Genomic DNA, 20,270 nt, shown 5'->3' with positions numbered 1-20,270 from the left:
CAAAAGGGACGTTTTCAAAAGGGACAGTTACGAGAATACCGCCCCTGAAGTCGCCAGCAGGGACAAAACTGGAACTCAAAATTTCCCTTTCACACCCCGCAACGAAAAAAAAAAAAAAAAACATCGGTAACTTGTATGAAGTCGTGAGAAAGGGAGAATAAGACGTACTTATGAATTGTTTTTAATTTTAGCGTTGCGAATAGCTGATTAAGACGAAGTCGTTCGCTGGGACGCTTTTGTTTCTCCCTTTTTTTGCAAACTTACCCGCCCGCAAAAAGAAGAAAAAAGATAACGATAATAGCTTATACTACGTTCTATTGAGTGTAAAAGCCAGCGCGTTCCAAAATGTTGCAACCGACCAAGCAATGTGTATCACTAGCGAACGTCCCGCTACGAGGCGCTATGCGGACGTCTCTAGAATCTTTCAGATTCCTCATGAGCAGAGACTAGAGCGCAGCCACTGCAACGCAACTACGTCCGCGTGACAAAAACAATGTACTGTATTATTGACTAGCTATTCAGCTCTCAAGACCCATGACAGGCAACGCAAAGGTGCCAAGTCGTTTGTCATAACTTGCTTTGTAGCACCTGGATTATATCGCTTCCGTCGCAACGCGTTCAAGAGAGGCAACAGCATTTGAACTCTGCTGCGACATCACCTGCAACTTTTGAAGTTTGAGGTAAGCAACATAACATGCAACGTTTCACGTCTGCCGGCATTTGCTGCGCGCTACTAGCTCCATGTTTGCAGCCTTTGTTGCTAGTGTTCGTACGACAGTTGTGACCACTATCCGAATTTTCTGCGCTTTGCACGTCTGCATGCATGTTATAACTGTCGCGCGTGCTGGCACGACGCACGTGTTCGTGATGTGGTTCGGGATCGAGATTATTATTTTTGGTGAATATAAGTGACATTGGCCCCAGTGAAGTTTCACGTTCGCTTTGTGGGTGTTTCTAGTGGCCGACCTTGATTGAGTCACGACTGAATGACCGAAGTCCGAACTGAATGAACGAACTTGTTTGCCGTTGTTTCGCGCACTGGGTCAGTGACGCCGCTAGCTTTTTCCGGAGAGATGCTTCTACGATGCAACTGCGAGGGGGCGCTGTGCTTCGCAGGATGTTTTATTTTTGGACACTTCGATTTGCCTGTGCGGAGTAGTGTTCAGCAGCTCAGGACTGTTTTCGTACTTTGGCAGTTGTGGGAAAGGGGGAAAGGGGAGGGGAGAAGCATGTGGCTTCCTAGATGCGGGCAGTTCAGAGGCAAGCGCGTATCACCTTTCATTCGTAGTTGACGCCCTGGAAGCCGTCATTGATTGACAGTAGTTGCCTTTTATTCTTTGCTTTTGTCACTCACGCAATTGCAATAATTAAACGATCGTTACAATTAAATGGCTTATTCTAATTCTTCCTTTGTCTGAAAATTTTCGTTTCCCCCCTGGAGCATATTGTCACGTAGAAGAGAACACAAGGGTAAAGAAGGAATTTTTATTTTGGGGCGAACCTGTGCCCGAACAAGGCGAGAGAAACGAGAACGGCGCCCTGCGTCTCGCTCGACCTCCGAGAAAACGCTTCCCGCTTCCGTTCGTGGCGTGATCTTCTCCTCGCATAGAACGTGCGCTTGCGCCTCCATTGGCGAGCTCAGACAAGCTCAGCGAGAAACCGGCGCCGAGTTTGCTTTGCCGGTTGCAGCCGGTTCTTGCGCGTGCAACACAGCCTACTTCGCGAAAGTCCGAAAGCATGCGGCATTACTACCCTCCTCAAAGAGGCATCGTCTCGGTGCTTTTGAAAACACAGACCGACTTGCCGCGGTGGCTGAGTGGCTAAGGCGTTGCGCTGCTGAGCACGAGGACGCGGGTTCAGATCTCCGACCGCGGTGGCCGCTTTTCTGATGGAGGCGAGAAGGAAAAACGTCCGTGTGTACGAGATTTCGGCGCCCGTAAAAAATGCCCAGGTGGACAAAGTTAATCCGGAGCCCTACAATCAACCGAAAACAGACCGGGCGTGCTATATAGCATAAAGACCGGACATGAGGGAGAGCGTGAGAGCAGTCAAAGAAAGACGCTACGCTAACGAGAAGGGAAAAATAAAAATTCAATCTTGGAACTAACACGCAAATACCTTATCATAAGTGCAAGGTCAAGTCAGGATCACATTCAATTTTTGTACGTCCCCAATAAAAAAATAACAAAAATCAAGAATTGGGTAACACTGATGGCGGAGGCGTATTACCGCGCAAAGTACGGCATCATCCGTACCACATGAACTATATCAGCTCGTGGATGACGTCGGGTCTGCCCAGTCCCATCTCGGACGACTTCGTAGCTCACGTCGGTGAGTCGCCGTAGCACTGTGCACGGTACGACGTAGCGGTGGAGTAACTTCTCGGACGTACGCGTGCGGTGGATCGGAGTCCACACCCAAACATGATCTCCCAGGTTGTACTTCACCTCTCTTCGACGTGAGTTTGAACTTGCTGCATCGGTCGTCTACTGCCTCAAAATGTGAAATCGAGCTAGCTGACGGGCTTCTTCAGCGCGCTGGGTGAAATTCTCGGCTTCTTGAATTACTTCGTCGTCGATTTCACAATACAACACCGCGTCCAGCATCGTTCGAGCCTCACGGCCATAGACGAGACGGAAAGGGGTGAACCGGGTTGTCTCTTGCATAGCGGTATCATGGGCGAAAGTGATGTACTTTATAGTACTTCATCCCTTGCCTTGTGCTGGACATCTATGCACATGGAGATCATGTCGGCTAGTGTCTTGTTCAGTCTTTAAGTTAATCCGTTGGTCTGTGGGTGTTAAGCCGTTGTCTTGCGATGTGAGGTGCCGCTCTGACTGAGGGCGTCTTGCATTTATTGCGCCGTAAAGGCTGTTCCCCTGTCCGTGATGACCGCAGATGGGGCGCCGTGTCGTAGCACAATTTCACGTAGAAATAAACTCGATACCTCGGAGGCTGTGCCTCTAGGTAGTGTCTCCGCGTAACGTGTCAGGTAATCGGTTGCCACCACAATCAACCTATTACCTTATGACGGGAGAGGAAGAGGTCCTGGGAGGTCTAAGCCGACTTGCTCGAATGGTACCGTTTGTGGCGTCATCGGGTGCAGAAATCCCGCTGGCTTAAGTCGTGGCGTCTTGCGGCGCTGACACTCGTGACATGTTCTTACGTGTCGTTTTACGCTAGAAGCTAGTTTAGTCTAGTAATAGCTCTGGTGGACTCTAGCGAGGGTTCGTGCCAATCCCAAGTGTACGGACGTCATGGCGCGCAATAAGAATTTCGCCCCGAAGATGCAGCGGCACCACGAGAAGGTACAGCTTCCCCGTAGCCTTCGCGTTCTTCTTGTAGATGACACCGCTCCGAAGACAGTACGAAGGTAACCCTTGCGCAAGGCTACGTGGTACAACAGAACGTCATCCCTCCAAATGATCGATAATCACTTGAAGGTCTGGGTCAGCTCGTTGCCTTGTCGCCATATCTGATGAACTGATGGCACCGAGGAAGGCAGTGTCCTCTAAACCGTTTTCACTGGTTATTTCGACAGGGGCACGGGCTGTCAGCGTCATTGCGTTTCCGCCCTGACTTGTGAAAAATCCTTAAATCGAATTCCTGTAGCCGTAGACTCCAACGCGCAAGACGGCCCGATGGGTCCTTCAGGTTGGTTAACCAACAGAGGGAGTGATGATATGAGTGATCACTTTTAACTGCCTGTCATGCAGATAACGGCGAAATTCGGTAATGGCCCACACTACCGCTAGGCACTCCTTTTCGGTCGTTGAACAATTCGACTCGGCACGTGAAAGGGTGCGGCTTGAGTAGGTGGTCACACTTTCGGTACCTTCTTGCCGTTGGACAAGCATGGCCCCTAGTCCGGTGTTGCTGGCATCCGCATGAAGCTTTGTTTCCGCATCCTCGTCGAAATGCGCGATCACAGGGAGTCATGGGCGTCGGCAGGGGGGTGAAAAAGAGGCACTTGCCCCCCCCGCCCTCTCACTCTTTCCCCATTCGCCCTCAATACAATGGTAATCCTGCCGACGCCCATGCAGGGGGTGACTGCATGCGCTGGCGCAACTCGTCGAAGGCTTTCTGTTGATTTTCGTGCCAGACAAACTGCACGTCTTCCTTGATCAGCCATGTAAGGTGCTCAGTAATCCTGGAGAAGCCTTCAATGAATCGATGGCAGTATACGCGCATATCAAGGAAGCGCCTTAGACCTTTTTTTATCTCGAGGGGCGGAAAACAGGCAACGGCGGCCGTTTTTCCCGGGTCCGGTCGAACTTCCTCCGCACTGCCAACATGTCCCAGAAACTTGAGCTCTGTAAAACCAAAGTGACACTTCTCCGGTTTCAGCGGCAAACCAGTTGAGCGCACTGCCTCCAGTACTTGCCTGAGCCTGCTGAGGGGCTCTTGAAATGTCGAAAACGCAACAACGTCGTCTGTGTGCATACACAAGGCAAGTTTGCCACTCCAAGCCGCTCAGTACGGAGTCCATCATTCTTTGTAATGTGGCTGGAGAGGAACACAGGTCGAACGGAAGCACCTTAAATTTATAGAGACCATCCGGCGTGACGAATGCGGTTTTGTCGCGGTCTCTCTCGTCAACCTCTACCTGCCAGTAGCCGTTTCGCAAGTCGATGGACGAACAGTAATTAGCCCGCCGAAGCCTGTCCAGAGAGTCATCTATGCGTGGCAACGGGTAAACGTCCTTTTTGTCGCACTATTAATTCTATAATCAGCACAGAAGCGCAGTGTTCCATCTTGTTTCTTTACAAAGACAGCAGGTGAAGACCAAGTGCTGTTTGATGACTGGATGACGTCGTCGTTGAGCATGGTTTTCACTTGGGGTTGAATAACTTCTCGCTCCTTACTTGACACGCGGTACGGCTGTTGCCATATGGGTCGCGTGTTTTCATCGGTTATGATGCGGCGCATCGTAATTTTTTCCGTCGTACTTTACATGAGCAAGAAAAACATTTCTCAAATTCCTGCAGGAGTTCTCGAAGCAGTTGTGAATTGATGTCTACATTAACGGTCGAATCGGTTTTTCTGTCTTTCGCAACACTGACTTCTCCAAGCGTGAAGCATTCTACGAACCTCTTAATTTTCTCGACATAAGCTCTGACAGTACCCCGAAATAGATGACGGTGCTCACTGTTAAAGTTTATGACGAGCACTTGCGTTCGTCCATCGATCAACCGGGCAATGCCTCTTGCCGCGCACACTCCCAGTTTGAACAGGAGAGACAGGTTTGCGTCCGTCACTGCTTCACCATAGGGCATTCCCTCGCATGAAACTTCGACCAGCAAACTTGATCGCGAGACATGGTGACGTTGTCGCCCGTGATACCTATACCACTGGTATACGATTGCAATCACTTTCCTCGGTGGATAATTCTGTTGCGAAAGCAGTCCGGCGATTTCGAAAGTCGATGACGTCCCCTGTACTCACGAAGAAAGTCCATGGCAAAGATCACATCTCGAGAGCACTCACAGAGGGCAAGAAAGCTTGCGACGAAAGTTGACCCCTGAATTTTAATCCGAGCCGTGCAGGTACCGATCGGCGTGATAATGTGCCTTCCAGCTGTACGAATGTTTGCTCCTGTCCATGACGTCGTCACCTCGTTCAAACGCGTCGCCATTTTCCCGCTGAGAATGGAATAATTCGCTCCGGTGTCTGCTAAAGCGTCCATGATCCGGCCGTTGATATGAATGGGAATATCCAGCGACTTGTTTGTCACACCATCATTCGCCGCCATCGCTGCGTCATGTGCAGACGCTGTTAACGGTGGAAGCTCTCGATGATCGTTTTGGCACTCAGCGACCCCGCCTCCAAAGGCCGCTGCATCTATAGTTTTCCCGACCAGGGCTTGGTGAGCGTACGCTGTCACAGCCGGAGCGGTTCGAAGAAGATCGGCGCGGCGATGGTGACGTGGAAGAGGCCGGCGACGGCAACGGATTGATTGGACCGATGTACGCTGGCGTGCGGGGTACTCCTCGATGGCGCGGGGTCTTCGGCCAGGTCTGGGTCTGGGAGCATTGACTCCGAAGCCACGCAGCCCGAATTCCCTGTAGGGACCCTGACGGTGCATGTGTCCTGCCTCGCCGCAGCGGTAACAGAGGGGGAGTTGATCGGGAGCCCTCCACGCATCCGACTTGCGGGGTCGGTCGGCGAAGCCTGTCGTAGGCCCGGTCGGTACCAGTGTTACCCGGGCTGCTGCGTACATAGGGTACGGTCCGATTGCCTGGCACCCTATGTCGCTGCGTGCGTCGGTGACAGCACAGCGGGTGTGGCTGTCAGACTGCCTGGGCGTACGTTAGCTGCATCGGTTCAGGCGGTGCAGGTGACGCATCGTCATGGTCTGACGAAGCTCCGAAAGCTGGCTGCATCTCCTGTCGTACAATTCTCGCGATGTTTCCTGCTGTAGCCTGTGGTGCCGTTCCAACAATTTTAAGCAGCTCCTCACGGACCACGGGGAGTATCAGACGCGAAGACCACTCATGCTGTCACCAAAGGCAGCGTGAGGGCTATCCATTGGCGCTGCAGCAGCAACCTGACGCTCGTACACGTTCGAACGCTGCCGCAGAGTGGTTTCCATCACAGATGCCTCGGAGATGAACTCGGTGATGGTCTTGGGAGGGTTCCGAACGAGGCAGCCAAAATTGCTCTTTCACGCCACGGATGTGGTGTCATAGTTGCTTTTCTTCCGGAATATTGGGGTCCTCTCGCATAAAAAGGCGCGTCATGTCCTCTATGTACATGCTGACGCTTTCGTTCGGGGGTGGTGGTGATTTATTAAGGAAGCGGGGAAGAGAAAAGAACTAGGGATATTGTTGAACTCATCGGGGAGTTACCCTCATACAACCCAGTCCAGGGAAGGGAGGTGGGGGTTTCAAAGGATAGAAAGAGAGAAAGAGAGGGAAGAAGGAGAGAGAGAGAGAGTAAACGTTTATTAATACGACCCACGTCCGGGTCCGCGCTCTAGGAGGTTGAGATCAAACGACCTCTCCACTGATGGTGAGCAGGTGCTGAAGGAGAGTTGTCCACGAAGAGGTCGTCTTGCCGAGGTGGGCAACCCAGGCCTCCCAGGAGGAAATGTGATAGGGTAGTGAGAGACGTTGCAGTGTGTGGGCTCTCCGGCAGGTCCATTAAGTGTGTGTGAGTGTGGCTATGGAGCCGCACACTTGGCAATGCGGTCTGCTTGGATTGCTCTGTATTTGATGCAGTGTAATCATTTGGCAGGGAGTGTGTGCTTGCCTTAGGAGTGTCGTGTACTTCCTCGGAAGAGAATCAGGTAGTCTGGGGAGTTCTCTGCGGGCCATTGGGAGTGTCTTCATATGCGCTCTTCGTTCCTGATGGCGCTCTTTCCTGTCCTCTGCCAGGAAGTAGGTATCGGGCCAGGCCTGAGAAGTGTCAGAATACCAGGCCGTTGAGGCTTTATTGTGGACGCGAGCATTGCTTAAGGGGTTCATTCTAAAGTTATTCAGATAACAGGATGGCGCTGTCCATACAGCGCAGCTCGTACATTTGGAGGCAGTTCGTTGCGAAGGAAAGCCCGCAGGGCTGCTTGTGAGTCAGAGCGAATGACGATGCTCCCTGATTGGTGGTCATGTTGAGTAATGGCTTGCGTTATGGCCAGTATTTCCGCTGTCGCCACAGAAGGGACGTCGTGGTGATGATTAATGACTGCGTTGCCAGAAGAATCTATGCTTGCAGTGACTACTTTGCCAGCGGGCGTCCTCTTCGGGGTTCATATGATTAGGTATGTGATTTATCTTGATGAATGGGATGGCATCCCATGGTGGTGCGGTGAGTGGTATGACGGGTAGGTTGGCAGTGTTGTATTCCATAAGCTCCAGCAAGGCACGACCTTGTTTAGATGTTGTGAGACGATGAGACTGTGCTTCTTGGTGCATGATGAATCGGTCAGTTAATGTGTTGAATGCGTGCCTTCGAGAAAAGTACATGCAGCATAGCTGGGGACTCCGAGTGTGATGCGTGTTATGCGTCTCAAGATATTATTGATTTGGCGGAATTGATGTTCCGTGACACGCATGTATGGAAGCCCGTACATGATCGCGGTATATACAAGGGCTTCTGTAATGCGCCTGAGTTCTGCTTCCTTCACGTCATCGATCTTGTGAGAAATTTTTTTCAACATATTTGGGATATGATTTATTTGCTGTAGTGTCCGCTGCATGCATACGTCTGCTCTACCGTTCTGTTGCCAGTAGAATCCCAGAATGCGTAAGTGCGGTTTTCGCGGTATTGGTTGACCATTGACCGTGAGTTGGATGAGGCGTCGTGTTCCTTCTCCTGTTTTGATTTGGTCTTCCAAAACTACTATGCATTCACTATTCTCTGGGTGGTGGTGGTGGTAAAAACATTTATTCAACAGATTTGCGCTTGAAAGCGGGAGAAGCCCTCAGTCCAGGGCCCCTGCGGCGGCTGCGGTCCTGCGTGCCCGGTCCACCAACTGTCGCTGGTCCTCAGGGTCCGAACTGCACAGCGCGGCCTCCCACTGTTCGAGGGTGGGGGTGCGAATAATGGGGGCTGCTGGTGTGTTCTGGCAAGCCCACGTGGTGTGGTACAGTGTTGCATGTTCACTGCAGTGTGGGCATGTTGGTGTATATATTGTGGGGTGTATGATGTGCAGGAAGCTAAGGTGGGGGTATGTGTTGGTCTGTAGTTGCCGCCAGGCTACAGCCTCTTCTCGGGTAAGCTTCTGGTGCGGTGGTGGGTAGGCACATCTGGCAAGGCGGTGGTGTTGCAGAAGTGCACGGAACTGCTGCTGGACAGGCTCTGGGTCACGGAGCGACTGGGGAGCATCTCAGACCAAGAGAGTCAAGGTATGCTGTGACAACGTTGATACCTTGTTGGATGATTTCTTGCTGTTCGCCTGGGTTTCCTTGTGTGCTCCACAGCGTCACATAATCTGCGTAGATAACATGCTTGAGCTCGGGAATTTCGTCTAGTTGCGGTGGGAGATCCTTGAGTGCGACATTAAAAAGAGTGGGCGAGAGTATAGCCCCTTTTGGCGTGCCTCGCGTGAGCGGGTGAGTTGCAGGGGTAGTTGTGGGAGCACCTAGACGAATCTGTATTTGACGATCGGTAAGAAAGCTGCGTATGTAGTGTGAGAAGCGTTACCCTGGTTGGGTGCTGTATACTTTCTCCAGACGTTCTGGGTGATTGATGTTGTCAAACGGCTTGTGGACGTCCAATCCCACTATGGTGCGTGTTTGGGTTTTGCTTCCCCGCAAGAAGACATCCTGCTTGATCAACAGTGCTGCGTCTTGGATCGATACGTGGCGGCGAAATCCTAAAAGCGTCAGTGGCAGATGTGCTTGTTGTTCTAAGTGCCATTCGTATCTGTTTAAGGCCATTTTCTCCAAAACTTTTACGACGCATGATGTTAGCAAAATTGGCCTCAGATTCGAAATGGAATCAGGTCGTTTACCAGGTTTCGGGATGACGCAGATGGTGGCGCTTGTCAACTGTGTGTTGATAACTTCCCATTGCGCCATACGTCGTTAAAAAATTCCAAGAGTATAATTTGTTGGTCGTCTGAAAGATTTCGCAACACGCCGTAGGTGATCCCGTCCGCTCCAGGAGCAGTATTTTTGGACATGTATGACAGTGCTAAAGACAGTTCTGCTGCTGTAAAATCAGAGTCCATGCCAGAAATACTGTGAGCCGTGTAATGTGGTAGGTCGTGCACCATCGTTCGTGGGTAAAAGGTGTCGCATAACACTTTCCGTAACTCTTCATCCCCCAGCTGTAAGGTGAGCTGGATTTTCGTCAAGGTATGCTGTGGTCTTGAGTGCCCCAGAAGACCTCTATGTATATTCGAAATTCTGGCAAGGTGGAGACGTCCGTTGATGCTTTCGCACGTTTCGCGCCAGTTGCGTCGCGCCAGGGCATCATCATAGGTCTGAATACCTTGGTTGTGTGCGGCCAACTCATTCTGAATGTGGATGTTGTCCTTGTTGTTTCGGAGTCTTGCAACTATTTTCTTGCGGTCGTTCCACAAAGTGAGAAGATGTCTATCTATGAAAGGAAAGTTTTCTGTGCAGGAAAGCGGTTCGTAAACTCGCGCGTACAAGAGCGGAGGTTACTTATCCACTCGTCCATACTGTCCGGGGTTACGTATGTGTCCATCTTCATGCGAACTTTCTCCCAGTCAACGATTTGCGTCTCACGCCCTATCTTTTTTCGTGCGGCGTTTATTCTTCAGTTGAATGTGACGGAGCAGATGTAGTGGTCGCTTCCTCCATCCTGGCCTGTGTTATTCCAACTTGCGGGAATCTGTCCTTTATACCAGGCGAGGTCCGGGTTAGAGTTGTTCCCTACGGTTTCCCCGCCTGGTGTGTTCAAGAGTGTCGTGGAGTAGCGAAAATTGTTGCGTACGCATGAAACCGTCCAGCTTGCGGCTCAGAGCGGTTTGGCGATCATAACCCCAGCGAAAATGTGGTGCATTGAAGTCACCTACAAAAAAGGATGTTGGGATCGCCTGTGTTTACTCTGAGAAAATTTGCATAATCTGGTAAGACACTTGAGTTCTGCTTCAGAAGTCAGTAGATTGCTAATAAAAGGAGGGTGCTGCTGCAAAGACAGATGCAAACACAAACGTGTTCCTTTTCGGTGTCGTTGAGTTTGGTGGCGTCTATTTGCGTGGCTGCGATATTCCGATGGACGTAAACTACAACTTGCGTGCTGGGTGGTTGTGGGGATTGATGGGCGCGCTTTTTGGTGATGATACTGGGTTGCGTGTATGATTCATATCCTGGCCATTTGTATTCCCCATTGGTTTCCTGTAGTGCGATAACAGCGGGGGAGTGTTCGGCCACGTAGTTAAGTGCTATCTTCTTGCGTCGTAAGGTGCGGCAAACAGTGCCAGACGCTTATTTCGGTGTGTGCGCTATTACTGGCCAGTATGTGTGGGTGGGGAGGCGAGTGCGTTTTCTAGGTGTGTGAAACGTGCGTTGAGAGGTGCTAAAGCTTGTTGAAGCACCTGTTGGATGGCTTGTTGTAGAAGGGATGGGAGAATTTGTAGAAGGATTTCAAGTACTAACTGACGTACGTCTGTCGGCGTGTGTGCGCAGTATGAGTTGTGCGCGTTGTGTGTGTTCGGGAGGCCTAGGTTGCTCACCTGTGCAGATGGAGCCGGTCCGGAGCGCTGGTCTTGTCACTGACCCTCGTGGTTGAGAATGCGGGTGTTGCTTTCGTCTGAAGCATGGTTTCTTGAAATCTTGCTGAGACTGCCTTCTTTGTGTTGGCCGTCTTCTGGGTGTCAGTTGTTGTTCCCATCCTGTCAGTGTATGCTCCAGGTGCCCCTCCGATGTGTGAACTTCCGTTATTTGGTGGTGCCTTCTTCCTGTTTCTGCTTCTGCTCTTGCTTCTGTTTCTGCTGCGGCTTCGGCTGCGGCTTCTGTCGTTGTCAGGAGCGGTACTGGGCATTGCACTGGTGTCTTGCAAGGCTACGAAACGGTTGAATGTTTGCAGTGTCACAGGAGGAAGCTGCGGCCACTCACTCAAGTCCTGGCTGGGATGTTTGTAGTTCGATTTAGATGTCGAACTCCTTCCGCGTTGATCGCGTGACTCGTTCACAGCATTTTTTCGTGAGCACTTCGATGACGTGGGGGGGGGGGTCATGCCGGTCACACAAGAAACAGTACTGTTCACAGTCGTGGGTCTGATCAGGTGCGTCTTGTGCAAACGATATCTTTTTGCTGCAGTGAGGGCAGCGGGCAAAAATCGTGCGATTGGGGCACACATCCACTCTGTGTCCGAGTTCTTGGCAGCTGACGCATTGGGCGGTCTTGTGTCTCTATGGGTATATGTTACATATCCCTGGAGGTGAGTGGGGGACAGGCTATGTCGCGTTCGTCTCGTCCACGGCTCGACGGCTACAAGCGCTGCAGTAGTCCTGTCACAACCAGGAAGTTGAGGAGGTGATGGAAGAGCTCCCGTCGGAAGGCGTCCGATCCCGTGGGGAACAGGAAGTCTTCCAGCTCATGGCTTTGTACTTCAAGTCGCTGGCAGCTGCACGCGAGATCGCAGCATGTGCTCGGCCCTTTCCCGACGATCCGCACTGGCATGCGCTAGCATGAACTGGTGGCAGAAATCCTGCCACGTGCGCGGTGTACCTTCCCTGTTGTCGAACCATGTTCGAGCGCATTCCTCCATGCTAAAATAGACGTTTCTCAGCTTCGAGGTGTCGTCCCACTGGTTGAAGCTTGCCACGTGTTCGAAGTAGCGCAAACAGTCTTCGGCGTCTTCGAAGAGATCGCCTTGGAAGGCGTGCGGCGTTCGCGGCTGGTGGAGAACGAACTAGCCTTGCGCTCTGCTGACGCTGGTCATGCTGTCCGAGCTAAGCGTGTGTGCCGTTGCTCTCCTTGTTGTGATGGGTAAAAGCTCGAGCGCAGGTGAAGCCCCTTGAAGCTGGTGACTGCTCCGCTGAAGGACGGGCGTCAACTCGTTGGCAGCAGTCCGACGTCGAGTAGGACTGTCGTCTCCAGAGGCTTCACAGGAGTCTACCCCACACCTCCACTACAATTGTCACGTAGGATGATGATGATAAATTCTTTTATTAGGAAGGGGAGGACCGAAGGTCGCTGGAGGGGGAAGAGGGGGAATAGGGAGGGAGGTAGACACCCACTAAAGCACACTCGCCAGGCCACTGGCAACGCCAAACTCGGCTAAGGTCACCAGGTGTTGAGGATGTTCGAGAATGTCCCTATGTAATGCTTCCATATTTGAATTTTGAAAAACACTGTGGTTTAGTCTATGAAGATCAAAAGCGGAGCAGTGCAGAATAAGATGGTCCATGTTTGCTTCACACACAGTGTGGCAGAAGGTACATGTGCAGGGGGCAGCGGTGCCAATGCCCTTCTTCCAGTCAGCAAGGGTCTGCCACTTATGAATGATATGAGGTGTAGTGGCCGTGTTGGCAAGTACTTTGTTAATAAATATTTCTTGCGATCGGCTGAGGGGTAAATTCTTAAAGATTTGTGCAGGGGTAATGCTTTTTAATCTCTCGCGGTGAAGAAACCGGAGGTAGCGTCGTACTCGCGCCATTTCGATGTGGCCGCCTGGCAGCGAGTCCGCGTAGGGGTGATCGCGGAGGTCGGGAGATCCGAGCAGGAGAGGCTGGAGATGTACAGGTATAACTCCAGATTGTGAGGTGGCAAGACCATGTGCCACCTCGTTACCACCCCCGCGATCCCCGACGTGTCCCGGCGTCCAGCTGACCCTGACGTCAATGTCGTTCCTCTGCTTGTGCTGGAGTATCTGGCGGATGCGTTGAGCAGTGGCGTCGTCTGTTTTTGGGTCCTCAATACTACGTAGTGCCTCAAATGAGTCTGTATATATGACGGAAGGCCCGGTGTTGTCCCTCAGAGCTGTCCAGATAGCCAAAAGTTCTGCTTGTGCAGGTGTTGCGTGGTCCAGTGTGCAGACGTAACGTCTGGCTTCTCTTGTCGAGGGTTTGTACCAGGCCAAGGCCAGGCGAAATCCATCAAGAGCGGCGTCAGTAAATACTGCATTGACGCTGTGCTGATTGTGCCTATGGGAGAGGTTCTCTCTGGCTGAAGTGGCGTCATTTGCGGGGGGCGTGCAAGTCTTGGAGGGGTGCAGGGTAGGGAAACTCAAGGTGGTTGTTTCGCCTGGAGTAACCCGGGCTTCTGTACAGACTCGTCGGGTGTCCCAAAGCAAGGTGTCTTGGCCCTGTATTGTGAGGTGCAGCCGGTTGTCCAATGACGACTGAGCGCTTCTGAGGATGTCCTCGATTGGCGGTAGGGGTGCAAGGTCCCGAAGCTTTCGTAGATCGGTGAACTTGGGAAGCCCCGTGATAGTCCGAAGGATGTGTCGGTGGAGTACTTGCAATGTCTTTTCAGCTGTTTTCGACAGGGTTACGACTGTACCCCCGTAGGTGATCTTACCAATTGCAATAGATCTCAAAAGGATAGTGCAGGCTGTCTGTCGGGTTCCGCCGAACTTGTTGGAAACGCGTTTGATTGCGTGTAGGACCGCAGACCATTGCCTTTTGAGTTCCATGATCCAATGGTGGCCCGTGTTGCAGCTGTGTATACGAATGCCGAGAATTCTGACATGTCCATGCTTAGTCTTGATTTCATGTTGCCCCAGTGTTAACGTGATTGCCTCCCCTGCCAGGAGGGCACTCCGCCTTCCATTGACACAGAGGAGTTCCGTTTTCTCCGGCGCTAATGTAAGTCCTAGTTTTGGAAGTGTTTCCTCAAGTGCAATTAGCGCAGCCTGGAGCTCGGTGGCCATATCTTCAATATTCCCACTGTAGTCCCGTCCCTCTGTCCAAATGGTGATGTCGTTCGCATAAATGCTGTAGCGGGCACCAGTATTGGTTTCAAGCTCTTGGGCCACAGTAAGCATGGCTACATTGAACAGCAGGGGACCCAAAATCGAGCCCTGAGGGACACCACGATCGAGATAATATGTCACAGGCTGGACACTGCTGGTGTTCCGAAGTCGAATTGGTCGGGCCTTCAGGAATCTGGCAATCCAATCGAGAGCACGCTGACTGGGGTAAATCCCGGCCAGATTAGACAGAATGTGTTCCTGCTTGACATTGTCGAACGCTTTCTTTATGTCGACTGCCAGGATGTAGTCTGGTGGTCCCTTTCTTGCGTTTCGGTTCAGGACCCTCCGAAGCAGCCAGAGGTTGAAGATATCATGTAGACCAATACAAACCCCTCATTATTCTTCTACAGGAAACTAGAGGCAAAGTTTCGTTGCAAAATTATCACACATTCATGCACCCAACTATCACCCACGGCTCCAGAAGGCGCATAGACCCTGTTCCCTCACAGAGAGGCCAGGCAGCAGTATTAGTCCACAAGTCATGCACTGCAATTCTCATGCAGACTTCACAGGAAAGCAATCATAACAGAGAGATTGTGGCAGTCAAGCTTGGGCTCCCCGGCAAAAGCAGACAGCACTCGCTGGTGGTTGCCTCTGTATACTACCGACCGAAACGCGGCACCACAGTGCCGGACGAGTACAGCTGGATACCAAAATTAGTGCACGAAGCCAGTGGCACCCAGATCATCATAGGCGGAGACTTCAACGCCAAGCATCGAATCTGGGGATATGCCACCACTGATTCGAGAGGACGCTTCCTGGCTGATCAACTGGAGCTATTACCGCTTCATATCTGCAACACAAGTGGAGTACACACCCGAGCAGGGCTCCATGCGAAACAAGCCGACACTACGCCTGACTTGACCATTTCCTCCCTGAAAGCAGTCAAGCATTGGGAGACGCATTCTTCAACATGGGGCAGTGATCACTATCCCATTATTGTTACCGTCAATAAAAAAATTCGCAAACAGCGTACAACCATCCGAGCCGTAAACTGGTCTCACTTCCGAGATGGCATAGGAGCTCAATTCGACACCATTGAAGAGTTCGCTCAGCTTATGCGAAGCAATCTGAGCTCTGCCACCGAAGAAACAGTTGGCGAAGAAGACACGGGACTCGCCGATTCTCGGATGGTAGCACTGTGGAAGAAAGCTAATAAGCTCACACATCAGTACAAGACCAGCGGTAAAAGATATCAAACCCTCCGTCAGATCAGAGACACCTACAAGCTCATCAAGCAACACGGGGAAGAACTCAGTAGAGCCCAATGGGTCTCTACCTGTGAGCGGCTCGGCAAAGCTAAAGGAATGAAGCAGCTGTGGGCAATCGTCCGCAAAATGCTCAACAAAGGCAGTGGTCCTTCACCGCTAGAAACTCTTACTCTCCGCCAAGACAGCGACACGCTCGAAGAGGAAATCATTAAATCTTTTTTCCCTCACGCCAGCCTCACGCCACCTGCTCCCATCGAAACACCCAAGCTCGAGTCCACAAACGCAGAATTAGACGCCCCCTTTACGCTGGGAGAACTTCATGCCGCCCTTAAGCATGGCAGAAGTGACTCAGCACCGGGACATGACGGTATCACTTGGAAGATGTTGCGGAACTTAACCGAAGACACTGAGACAGCTCTGCTGAAAATCATAAACGAGCAGTGGACCATGGGAACAGTCCCGGAACACATGCGCCTTTCAATTATTAATCCGATACCTAAACCGGGAAAGGACCCGACAAAAGTCACCAATCTCCGCCCCATATCGCTGACACCAACCTTATGCAAACTCGTGGAAAGAATGATACACACCAGGATAACCCACTACATCGAATATTGCAAGCCAGGCTTACACCCGTCTCAGGCCGGGTTCAGACCCAACATGGGAACTCACGTAGGATAGAACACAATGGTAGAGAATAACTTTTATTTAGGGCCAAATTGTGCCCGAACAAGACGAGAGAAACGAGAAAGGTGCCGCCCTGCGTCTCGCTCGACCTCCGAGAACCCACTGCCCGCGTTCGTGGCGTGATCTCTTGCGTGACAGGTTCGCGCTCCTAGCACCGAGTTTGCGCTCCCGGTTGCAGCCGGTTCTGCGAATGCAAAGCGGCCCACATTACGAGAGATCCGAAAGCATGCTCCAATATTGAGAGCAGGTTACCCCCGCTTTTAACGAGGTCCTGCTTATAACGAAGTTTTCTGTCCTGGCCGGAGTCTTAGTATAACTAGGTTGACTGTATGTGTCTACAGCCCCTGTACCATCCCGCCCTAAATTCGCCCTTCGCCTTTTTTTCCCTCCCGCCTTGTTTATCTCCCTTTCTTACTCTAGCTCTTTCTCGTAAGATTACATGCTGCTTCCAAAAAAACTTCAAGCCTGTTCAAAGGGTAACCACGTGCAGCGTCAGCGACGCGAAAAATGTAACTCGATGGGTACAACTAACAGGTAGTGTGGCCGACAGCGACGAATGAAAAATTTATACGCAGGCTGCCGGGGGCGATTGCAGAGCAACAGCGACTAGCCTGCGCCGTCACTCGAATTTGGCCGGCCAGAAGTCGCCCACAAGCGGGCGGCAGTGACAACAATTGGACCACGCGTTAAAACAACAAATGTTGTATTGGCAACAAAGCAATCGATAATCATCCTAGTAGTGTCCATGTCAACTTATTTTTCACATGCTGATTAAAGCTAAGATGAAATAGCCTTCTGAGAAATCAATCTCAAATTTTTGTCGCGTATTGTTACAATTTCTGTTACACAATGTTGAAATTGTTACATATGCGCTCCTAGTTCACTAGAGCCGTACTATATGTATACTACTTGAGTCTTAATGTGGTGTGCATGTTTCTATGCATATTCTCGCAGGTGGCTCCAAGTTCCAGCCCAACTGTTTTATGTTCTTCCAGACGACAACGTGCTGATCCTTAGCAAAAAAGTAGCGCCTCAGGTACTCGAATTCAAGATGGCCGACAGTGACGCACCAGCGACTAACCAAGACGGCGACTTCAGCAACGTCCTTCAAGGCAAGCTGAGTACTGAGGATGGTGGATCCGAGATAACTGATGTTGCGAAAGTGAAAGGCGATGTTGCAGAAGCGACTGAGCTTGAATACAATGACAATTTCTCAGTCGACCAAGCTTATGCACTTCGCCAAAGCCTGACTGAAAGCCGGTTCCTCAGGAAGCTGAAGTTCAGCAGAACTCCGCTGAGGGTAATTAAGGTTGCCTTTGAGAACCTGCATGAAGATACATCGCTAGAGGAGCTGGAATTGTTCTGCATCGACTCTGGCGGCCAAGGCTTCAGTCTAAATCTTCCAGGAATTTTCAGGAAGCTGCGATCCCTGCGTGTACATAGCACCTACACGGGCGACTCATTTGCCAAAGAAGTCGCAGTCTTCTTGCGGGGAAATGATTCGCTGCAAGACCTCAGCCTGTGGCTCAACGACATAAGCGATGAAGGTGCCGTGGCAATCGCCGAAGCGCTCGCCGCGAACACTACACTGAAGACCCTAAACCTGCTCGACAACAACCTCACGTCGAAAACGGTGGTAGCGTTCGCCGACATGGTGACCGTGAACAGCACGTTAAAGCTCGCGGAGCTCTTCGAAGTTGACCTTGAGCTGAAAGATATCCATGCACTGTTCGAGCAGGACCGCTACGCTCACGTCTTCGAGAGGATCTACATCCTGTGGAAGCAAGAATTCCTCCCATACCTCACGAAACTGCTTCTCGAGGACAGGCACTGCTCCGACGTGGCCGTAGACGTCACAAGCTCGGTGCCCAAATACGTCCTGCGCAACTTCTTCAATGCCGTAGCGCAAAACAAGACCGTGAGAATGCTGCACTTCTATCCGAGCGGCGACACATTCGACGTCCTCATCGACGGCCTCGTGCACGTCGTGAAAGTGACAAAGACGCTGACGCACGTAGAAAACCTCATGACTGTGGATCGGAGCGAGTCGCTCGTTAGAGTCCTCAACGCCCTCAAGTCCAACCACTCGGTTACGACTTTTTCTATGTACGCGTACCTTCTCACGCCCGACATTGCACAGGCTTTGTCTGAGCTCTTGCTTGTCAACAGCATCCTGACGGACGTGGCTGTGTGCGAGTACAGGTGGATCACGAGCGAAGATTTAAGTGTTATCTTGAAAGGACTCAGAGAAAACTTCACGCTGACGGGGCTCATTGTGTCTGGGCATCTTGAAGACGACGTCGAAGGAGTGACCGAAATGGAACAGCTCCTCAAGAGAAACGCTCGAGTCTTGGAGAAGGCGGCCGAATTTGTGGTGCGTGATGGCCAGTTCTCGGACGATGACAAGGATGGATACCATGAGGGCGCAGAGTCCCTGAAGAAGGTGTTCTCCAGTGCGGGTCTTCTCGAGGTTCTGGAAAAGCGTACTGGGAAGAACAGGGAGACATTGCGCAGTGACGTGGAAAGAATGCATTCCTCAGTGTTGAAGTCATTTGTACAGGCATGACGTGTGCTTTAATTTGTTAGAGCCTTTCGCTTTTTTTTTTTTTGCTCAGATAAAGTTGGGAATAAGTTTTGCAAGTTGGGAATGCTCCCAACCACAAATTTTGTCTTCTGACAACGTTGTTTATGGTTGCTGTTATCGTTTAAAAATAAAACAATACTGGTTGTGCCTTGGCGTCATTTTTTATGCATTATTGTGTGTACTTCTTGGCATTGTATTTTTTCATGTTGTATTCTACTGTTATGTTCCAGTTTAGGCATGTACGATGGCAATAGTTTGAAGTGTGTATGATGTTTTTTTTTTCAGTTCGTATTAACAAAAAGTAGTGGCTACGCACACAGAAAAAGATGAATGGGAAGCAAATTGGGTGCTTCAATCTTTTTCGTGCTGTTGCCTGAAACCTGAGAAAATCGGGAACAGCGACCTACCACGCATGAAGTGGCTTGCGATGAGTTTGGCAATGTGGCTGTGTGAGGAGGACATCATGAACGGATGCATAAGATCCTTTGCTTTCAAGTAATATCAACTGGTATTTTCTCTCGAGCAACATTCATAAACTTGGAACCAAAGCCGACTGGATACAAAATGGGGCTGTCTTCTGGAGAGAAATCGCCCCTGCCGAAATGAACAGAATAGAGCTGAATATATAAAGGTGAACGGTAATTCCTACTGGGCGTCAAGAAATGTCACCGTTCCGACTACAGTTAAACTTGGATGTAACGAACCTCTATATAACACATTCCTGGATTTAACAAAGGTTTTCAATTCTCCATTGCCAGCCCCATTGAAGCCCATGTGTTCGCGACCTCTGTAACGCGACCTCTGTTCGCGAACTGTGTAACGAAACGTTGCGGCAGTTAACCTTGATATAACGAAGTCTGCGAGCTGATCAGTCAGTGTTTTTTGTACTTTTACTCAAAAATCAGCCGGAGAAATGAACTAGTTCAGCGAATACTAGCACTACGGCGTAAGGAGCCAGCAGTAATGATAACGCCTGGAATCGGCTTAACACGAAATTCGTCATTATGATGATGATGAACGGAGGGGCTAGCACCATCCCGTGGAAAACGTAGCAGTCACTTCTGGTTCTGCTTGTGTAGCGTGAAACCACACCAACTGGAAAAAGTAACTACCTTTCAAGTTTTTTTTTTTCGCCCGCACAGCAAAGTACCGTGCGTTTCCATGGTGCACGTGTGAGTGCAGTTTCGGCTCCAGCTTCAAGTTTCGAGACAGAATTTACACTTATCAGCCTCAAAACTTGAATGTGGCGCTGAAACTGCACTCACACGTGCACCATGGAAACGCACGGTAGTTTGCTGTGCGGGCGAAAAAAAAAATTCCCCCGCATTTCCCCGAGGGGGAGAATGTGAAAGTGCGAATGCACGGTTGTCGGCCCGCTTGCGGCGCTTGCGCTCGGCCCC

General features: G+C 50.9%; 1 protein-coding gene across 2 annotated transcripts; it reads left to right on the top strand.

Annotated features, from left to right (window-relative positions):
- The first annotated feature begins 423 nt into the window (after positions 1–423).
- LOC144159084 (uncharacterized) lies at positions 424–19,043 on the top strand. Of its 2 annotated transcripts, XM_077690354.1 has the most exons (3): positions 424–680; positions 8,684–8,843; positions 17,241–19,043. In XM_077690354.1, the coding sequence occupies exon 3, from the start codon at positions 17,338–17,340 to the stop codon at positions 18,850–18,852; it is 1,515 nt and encodes a 504-aa protein (XP_077546480.1). In that variant the 5' UTR covers positions 424–680; positions 8,684–8,843; positions 17,241–17,337; the 3' UTR covers positions 18,853–19,043. The 2 variants fall into 2 exon arrangements, with proteins under 2 accessions (XP_077546480.1, XP_077546479.1); XM_077690353.1 differs by lacking the exon at positions 8,684–8,843.
- The last annotated feature ends 1,227 nt before the right edge of the window (positions 19,044–20,270 follow it).

This window comes from Haemaphysalis longicornis, unplaced genomic scaffold, assembly GCF_048455015.1.
Source record: "Haemaphysalis longicornis isolate Haplotype H1 unplaced genomic scaffold, Haemaphysalis longicornis Haplotype H1 scaffold_10, whole genome shotgun sequence".
Lineage (NCBI taxonomy): Eukaryota > Metazoa > Arthropoda > Arachnida > Ixodida > Ixodidae > Haemaphysalis > Haemaphysalis longicornis.
Note: the sequence above shows the minus strand (reverse complement) of the source record. Positions and strands in the feature narration are given on the sequence as shown.

Coding starts and splice junctions, on each gene's coding strand:
- LOC144159084 (XM_077690353.1), top strand. CDS start 17,338: ATGGCCGACAGTGACGCACCAGCGACTAACCAAGACGGCGACTTCAGC.